This window comes from Manacus vitellinus, unplaced genomic scaffold (assembly GCF_001715985.3).
Source record: "Manacus vitellinus isolate BGI_N305 unplaced genomic scaffold, ASM171598v3 scaffold_61_pilon, whole genome shotgun sequence".
Taxonomy (NCBI): domain Eukaryota; kingdom Metazoa; phylum Chordata; class Aves; order Passeriformes; family Pipridae; genus Manacus; species Manacus vitellinus.
Genome location: NW_021940696.1, coordinates 2119439 through 2127669, shown reverse-complemented (window position 1 = coordinate 2127669; position 8231 = coordinate 2119439). Strand labels below are relative to the sequence as shown.

Here is an 8231-nt window from a genome sequence, read left to right as displayed (position 1 = left end):
CCCTGGATCCCTGGAAGTGTCCAAGGTCAGGTTGGAGCACCCTGGTCTAGTGGAAGGTGTCCCTGCCCATGGCAAGGGGTGCAATTGGATGGTCTTTAAGGTCCCTTCCATCCCAAACCATTCTGGGATCTTAAGGGAGCAGGAGAGCTCCTCACCTTCCCTCTGTGTCTCTCCTGGTGCCCCATCCCTGTCTGGGAAAGCCCCTTGGCACTGGGGGAACATCCTTCCACCCTTTGCTTCCCCTCACACTGCAGGATCATTCCCTGGGGCCCTGGAGCAGCCAGTGTCTCCCTGGCCTGGGATGGGATGTGGCCATTCCCTTCATTCCCTTCATCCTCACCGAGGAACTCGGATGCAAACTTGGAGCATCCCGGCCGGTCCCGGGATGGGATCCCTGAACCTCAGGCCCCTCCCTGGGGAGCTCTGGATACACACTGGGCTCATGGCCCTGCTCCAGAGGAGGAAGGAGGGAGGAGAGGACTACCTGTGGTTTGGGATGTGCTGCAGGTGCCGAGGACACGCTCCTGCCCATCTGCTTCCCGCTGGGAAACCCTTTTCCCTGTGTGAGGTGTGGCAGGACTGAGCAACCCCTGCTGTGCTCCCTGTTTGCTTTGAAACAACCCCAACCCTGCCTGGATTGCCTTGCTTCCCTTGGCTCTCTGGGATGCTTTTCCAACGAGCAGCTGGAGCCAGAGGCTTGTCCTTGAGGTCTTGGATCCTGATCCCTGTGTGGATGTTGGACAAGGTGATGCAATTCCCAGGCTGTGCTGCTCAAACCTCGCTGGGATCCAGCTGCCTGGGGAGGACCTGGCTCAGCTGTGCTGCTCCAGCTGGAAAACCCATCTCCAAATCGTCCCTGGAGCATCTCCTGGTAACTCGGATCCCCGTTTTCCCCGGCACATCCGGGCCTGCCTGTACTCATTTAGGAAATCAGGACTTGTGGGACCTGCCTGAGCAGATGGATTGGCTGGGATTTGGACGTGGATTTTTGGTTTAACCACTGATTTCCCGAGGAGCTCGGTGCTCCTTGAGCTTCCCAGCAGGAATGGAGGAGGAAGCCTGGGAGAGCAGGATGTCTGGGAGCTGTGGGAAGAGCAACTCAACCCCCTTGGCCTCGGCTCCTGTGGAAACATCCTGTGGTTTTCCTGATCAATGGAGGGAAAAAGTAAACCAGACTTGAGCTGGGCCACTCACGGACTGGGACATGAGCTGACATTCCAGCCTCTCCCAGCCCAGCCCCTGGTGGGATTGGCTTTGCTGGGATGTCCTGGAGAGGGACCACCACTTCCACATCCAGCCAGGGCTGAGGGAAGGTGGATCCTGCAGCCCCTGGCAAGGACTGGGGGATTCTTTTCGTGGTTATTGGAGAAAGGAGGTGGAGGAGGAAGATTCCAGAGCCTGGGAATATGCTGGAGCCCAGGATTGTATTGGAACCTGTGAAGACTGCTGGATCCCAGAAGGATGCTGGAGCTTGGAATGTGCTGGATCCCAGGAAGATGCTGAGCCCAGGGTGGTGGTGGAGCCCAGGATGACACTGGAAGTTGGGATGTTGCTGGAGCTTGGAATGTGCTGGAACCTGGGACAATGCTGGAGCCTGGGATAATGATGAAGTGTGGGATCATACTGGAGCTCAGTGGGAAGATGCTGGAGCCCAGGAGGATGCTGGAGCCTGGGGTGATGCTGGAGCCTGATAAGTTGCTGGAGCCAGGATGACATTGGACCCTGGGATGATACTGGAACCTGGGATGGTGCTGGAACCCGGGATGGCGCTGAATCCTGGGATAATGGAGCCCAGGGCAATGCTGGAGCCCAGGATTATATTGGAACCTGGGGAGATGATGGAGCTTGGAATGATACTGGAACCCAGGATGATGCTGAAACCCAGAATGATGCTGGAGCCTGGAATGATGCTGGAGCTTGGAATGATGTTGGAGCCCAGGGCAGTGCTGGACCCAGGAGGATATTGGAACCTGGGATGATGTTGGAGCCTGGAATGATGTTGGAGCCCAGGAGGATATTGGAGCCTGGAATGATGTTGGAGCCTGGAATGATGTTGGAGCCCGGGACAGTGCTGGACCCAGGAGGATATTGGAACCTGGGATGATGATGGAGCTTGGAATGATGCTGGAGCCTGGGAAGGGGCTGGAGCCCAGGAAGAATCTAATCCCTGCTCATTCCTGGTGTGCAGCATCTTGGCAGGCCCTGCTCCCTGCCAGGCTCAAGGCAAAATTACCAGTGTTTAATTGATTAATTAATTAATTAATCTCCTTTCCTGGCCTCTAAGCTGGGTGATTTGGCTCCTGCCTGGCACAAGTGCTGCTCCAATTCCCGTTCTCCCTCTTTTTGCTGCTCTGGATCTCTCCAGGGGCTGAGCTGGCCCCATCCCAGCTGGAATCGGGATCCATCCCCTCCTGGATTCCTCAGATTCCTCGAGGGAAACTGAGGCACCGGGAAGGGAAGAGCTTGTGGTGCATCACCTGGCAGGGATGGGGGACAGATCCCAGCGGCAGCCGTTGGTTTTCCAGCCTTTGGAATTGGGGCAGGGAGCTGTAAGCGCCGGGATAACCCTGGACAAAGACATGGCCCTTTAAGACGGCAGCTGGGAAAAAGAGCTTTTTGCCAGGAAGGGCCCTTAAGTCGAGGCAGGGAGTAATTGCTGGGGAATTCAAAACCGGGAAGGAGCCGGCAGGGACTTTGGGGGGGAAAGAGGAGGAGGAGATGGAAAGGGCTGCGGGGAGCGGGCGATGGGGAGATCAGAGAGGGAAAAAAAAAAAGGGGGAGGGCGAGAAGGAGGGGGAAAGAAGGGAAACGGCAAGAAAAATGTCCAGACCATGTTTGGCCAGGGAGTGATGTTTGGATAAGATCATGTTCCAAAAATACAGCCCGTTCCCACCAGCGCCGAAGGAGGGGAGGGGGGGGGGTTCCCGTGGCCGCCCCCCGGGTTCCTCCTGCGGCTCCACGCGGGGCCCCGCGCCGGGATTTGGGATCCGTGCCGGGATTTGGATCCCGTGGCTGTGCCGTGGTGGTGCCGAAAGGAATTGTCGGAGCCCCGCAGCCGCCTGGCTTCGCTCTGGGCTTTGTTTTTTTAAGGCACCGCGTCCGCTCGCCTTTTTTGGAGCTGGGAAGACTTTGCTGGAGGAGAAGGGGAGGTGGGGGGATGCTCAGCCAGCCCGGCTCCATTATCGCATCCCGACGGCGGGGGGAGCGGGACACCTCCGTGTCCTCGGGAATTGGGGCCATCGGGACTCTCCTTGGAGCAGGGATCGGTCCCACGGCCGGTTGGAGCAGCTGGAGGGGGTGTCCCCACTGCCAGAGCTCGGGCTGGGATGGATCTGCGGGAATATCCATCCCGGGAGCACAGATCCCATGTCCTGGGGTCTGGCAGCTGTGGGGCCCCACATCCCAAAATGCTCTGTCCCATCCTTTTTAAGGATGATGGTCCCCAGGAGGGGGAGGCTGCCAGGCTGGGGGTCCCCCAGTATCCCCACTTCCCAGGCAAAGCCTTATCCATAGGGATCAGGGAACAGCAGGATTTAACCTCTGTTTCATCCTAAACTGTGAATCACCCAGCTTTACCCACTCCTTACTGCATTCCCAGTTTTCCAACTGCAAAATCCCAAGTTCTGAATCACCCAGTTTCACCCCCTCCCTGCTGCATTCCTGGTTTTCCAGCTGCAAAATCCCAAGTTCTGAATCACCCAGTTTTACCCCCTCCCTGCTGCATTCCTGGTTTTCCAGCTGCAAAGCCCCATAATGCCAAGAGCAGCTGAAGCCAGAGCCTTGCAGAGATGGCTCCTTCCTCTTCCCTTGCCCTCCAGAACTGGGAAAACCTCACCATGGATCCTCATGGATGGGGAGGGACTGGTGGGGTCCCATGGAGGATTCCAAGGGCTCCCTGCATCCCTCATGGATGGGAGGGACTGATGGGCTCCTGTGGGTTATCCCAAGGGTTCCCTGCATCCCTCAGGGACAGGAGGGACTGATGGGATTCTATGGAGAATCCCAGGGGTTCCCTGCATCCCCCATGGATGGGAGGGACTGATGGGATTCTCTGGAGGATCCTGAGGTCTCCCTGTATCCATCAAAGATCGGGTCCCACGGGGGATCCCTGAGAGCTCCCTGTATCCATCATGGATGGGGAGGGACTGATGGGGTCCTGTGTGAGATTCCAAGGGTTCCCTGCATCCCTCAGGGACAGGAGGGACTGATGGGGTCCTGTGGGGTATCCCAAGGGCTCCCTGCATCCATTATGGATGAGGTCCCATGGGGGATCCCTGAGAGCTCTCTGTATCCATCATGCATGGGGAGGGACTGATGGGGTCCTGTGTGAGATTCCAAGGGCTCCCTGCATCCTTCATGGATGGGGAGGGACTGATGGGGTCCTGTGGGGGATCCCAAGGGTTCCCTGTATCCACCATGGATGGAGAGAGACAGAGTGAGGGAGGCAGACCCACATCCAGGCCACAGCCAAGAGCCAGGTGATGTTTTCAGTGTCCCCAGCTGGGAATGGGCTGTGGGGACATCAGGGAAGGGCAGCATTTTGGGCTCCAGCCCATCCTGTCACGTGCTGGGTTGGATCCAAAGGTCAGATTCCCATTTAACACCTTCCAAAAGCGAGGGAGTGAGTAAATCCAGCGGCATCCTGGGGAAGCTGAGTCACTCCCTCCCTTTTGCTGCTCCCGGTGTTTTTATCCGATCCATTATCCCGGTGGTTGGTGGTTATTTCCACACCCTGCAGGGGCACAGACCCACCCAGGGGTGAGGCCCTTTTCCCCTGGATCAGGATCTCTGGTGGGATGGAGCACACGGAGACCCCGCTCCCCATCCCGTGTCCCATCCTGGTTCTCCCCTCTGCCTTTCCCAGGGGAAGCTGCCACCAGGGTTGGGATTTGCTGCCTCACCCCCATCCCTGCGGGGTCAATCCCAGTGGGAATCCTCTGTTATCCCCGTGCTGGGCTGGGAATTCTCAGGAAATCAGGAGTTGTTTCTCACCTTCCACGGGGTTGTAGCAGGGGATGGAGTGGATGGAGCAGAACCAGGGAGGAGAGGCCGGGATGTGGCCTGGGCTGGGGAGCAGAGGGAGGTGCTGGGGACAGGGATGTGTTTCCTGATCCTATTCCCTCTTTCCCTTTCCAAGTGCCCTAAGCTGGAGAGCAGAGGGGAAGTGCTTGAGGACAGGGATGTGTTTCCCGATGCCATTCCCTCTTTCCCTTTCCAGGTGCCCTGATCTTGGAGAGCAGAGGGAGGTGCTGAGGACAGGGATGTGTTCCCTGATCCCATTCCCTCTCTCCCTTTCCAGGTGCCCTGATCTCGGAGAGCAGAGGGAGGTGCTGGGGACAGGGATGTCCTTTCTGATCCCATTCCATCCTTTCCTTTCCAGGTGCCGGCGCCTGCCCAGGCAGAGGTGGCTGTGAAAGCTGAGGGCAAAGAGCTCATCCTGGTGCTGGAGAGGAACCAGTAAGTGCTGGGATGGGGCTGGGAAAGTGGCGTGGGGTGTTTGGGGCTGGAGATGTCCCTCTGCCCTCACAGCATTTCATGGAATCATGGAATGGTTTGGGTTGGAAGGGACCTTAAAGCCCATCCAGTCCCTCCATGGGCAGGGACACCTTGCACCATCCCAGGTTTTTCCAACCTGGCCTTGGACACTCCCAGGGATCCAGGGGCAGCCACAGCTTCTCTACCCCTTGGTGGGTTCCTGTCCCTGTGGAGAGAGTTGTTCTCTGCAGGAGGAGCTTCTGCTTCCACTTCTTCTTCCCACCAACCTGTCCTGGCAGAATCCTCTTCCTGCTGCTGTTTGGGTGAAAAATCAGCCACCACAATGTCCCCAGAACCCTCCAGAGACCTGCAGAGGAGCTTCTGGTTTGCAGGAAGGAGAACTGGGGGGTTCCCCTGCACGTTTTTGGGTCAGTGGGGGGGTTGTCGTGGAGGTTGGAAGCTCCTGAGCAAAGCTGAGCCTGGGGTCTTGCTGGGGCTCCAGGCCTGGAGAGCTTTGGGTGTCCTCCCATGACCCCAGTCCCGGCTTGGTGCCAACTTTGCCAGGCTGAGGGGTGGCCAGGAGGGGGGAGGAGCATCCCTGGGGGCTGTGGGGCCTCTGGAAGGAGCAGGGAGGTGTGGGGGATTGCAGGATGAGGGCACAGGGAAACAGGGGAGGGGGTGGGTGGCAGCAAAAGGGAACTGGGCAGCCAGGGCAGCCCAGGGCACCCAGGACCATCTGTAATACCTGGGAACATCCATAGCACTTGGGATCATCCATGAGACCTGGGATCATCCATAATGCTTGGGAACATCCATGGCACCCTGGACCATCCATGGTACCTGGGATCATCCATAATACCTGGAATCATCCATGATATCCAGAATCATCCATGGCACTTGAGATCATCCAGGATACCTGGGATCATCCATGGCACCCAGGACAATCCATGGCACTTGAGATCATCCAGGATACCTGGGATCATCCATGGCACCCAGGACAATCCATGGCACTTGGGATCATCCATGGCACCTGGGATCATCTGTAGTACCTGGAGTCATCTGTAGTACCTGGGATCATTCATGGCACCCAGGGCAATTCACGGCACCTGGGAACATCCATGACACCTGGGATCATCCATGGCACTCGGGATCATCCATGGCACCTGGTATTATCCATAGTACCTGGAATCATCCATGGCACCTGGGACCATCCATGGTGCCTGGGTTCATCCATGACGCCCAGGACAATCCATGGCACCCAAGATCATCCATGGCACTTGGGATTATCCATGGTTCCTGGAATCATCCATAGTATCTGGAGTCACCCATAGTACCTGGGATCATCCATGGCACCTGGGATCATCCGTAGTACCTGGAGTCATCCATGGCACCCAGGATCATCCATGGCACCTGGGACAATCCATGGTACCTGGGTTCATCCATGACACCCAGGACAAGCTATAGCACCCAGGATTATCCATGGCACTTGGGATCATCCATGGCACTTGGGATCATCCATGACACCTGGAGTCATCCATGGCAGCCAGGATCATCCATAGCACCTGGAATCATACATGACGCCTGGAGTTATCCGTGGCACTTGGGATCATCTGTGGCACCTGAGATCACCTATGGCACCTGGGATCATCCATGGTCCAGGGCAATCCATGGCACCCAGGGCAATCCATAGCAATTGGGATCATCCATGGCACATGAGATCATCCTTGGCACACAGGACAGTCTGTGGCATCCAAAAGCATCTGTGTCACCCAGGACAGTCCATGGCACCCAGGACAATCTGTGACACCCAAGACATGACACCCAAGAACTTCCCTGGCACCCAAGAACTTCCAGAAACCAAGAACTTCTCTGATCCCGGGACCATCTGTTGCACCCAAGTCAGTCCACAGCACCCAAGACACCCAAGGCTGGCTGTGGGGACAGTGTGGGGACACCAAAGCAGCCCTGGCCATCTAAACTGCTCCCCTGGGGCAGGTGACAGGGCCACCTTAGCCCTGGGAGCCCGTGGAGGCTGGGCTAGATCTCCCATCTTCTCTCTCCTGGTGCTGGGACACTTGGTTGGTCTCCAAACCCACCCCGTGGGGGGTTTTCCTTCCCGTGTGCTGCAGGAGAAGACACATCTCTCCCCTCCTTCCCTGGGTGCCTGGAGAGGACATCCCAGTGCTCTGAGTCCCAGATCCCTGGCTCAGCCATCCCAGTTCTCCTGTTCTCCAAGCACAATACAGAGGCTCCTGCCTCTCCTGTGTCCTCAGCCCACCTGTCCCTCTCCCTGTCCCCAACCTCGGGGGACAATCTTGTCTTGCCCAACCACCCACGTGTCCCCTTCCAGGAACCAGCTCGGAGCTCCTGTCTCATTTCTGGGCTGGAAGTGGAGCCCCTGGTGCCAGGCACCCACTCACGGGCGGGCAGGAAAGCCACAACTGTGCCCACAGAGTCATTTCTGGGACCCAAGTGGGTGTAAAATCAAGAGCAGGAGGTGGGAGGGCTGTTCCGGCACTGCCTGCCTGTTATTTTCTCCTTCTGCAGAAAAAAACCCTCTGGGACGGGGCCAAACCTCAACAATCGAGGGCTGAACTGACCCCAGGGGCAAACCTGGACCTCCTTCTCCTTTCCTCCTTCTCCTTCTCCTTCTCTTCCCAAACCTTTCCTTTCCTTTCCTTTCCTTTCCTTTCCTTTCCTTTCCTTTCCTTTCCTTTCCTTTCCTTTCCTTTCCTTTCCTTTCCTTTCCTTTCCTT

General features: G+C 57.3%; 1 protein-coding gene across 1 annotated transcript in view; it reads left to right on the top strand.

Moving 5' to 3' along the window:
• The first annotated feature begins 1763 nt into the window (after positions 1–1763).
• ADAM33 (ADAM metallopeptidase domain 33) overlaps positions 1764–8231 on the top strand; it is a 28179-nt gene continuing 21711 nt past the window's right edge. Inside the window, exons 1-2 of the mRNA XM_029963711.1 lie at positions 1764–1796; positions 5381–5457. Of these exons, the coding sequence (XP_029819571.1) occupies positions 1764–1796; positions 5381–5457 (110 nt within the window). The remainder of the gene's footprint in view (positions 1797–5380; positions 5458–8231) is intronic.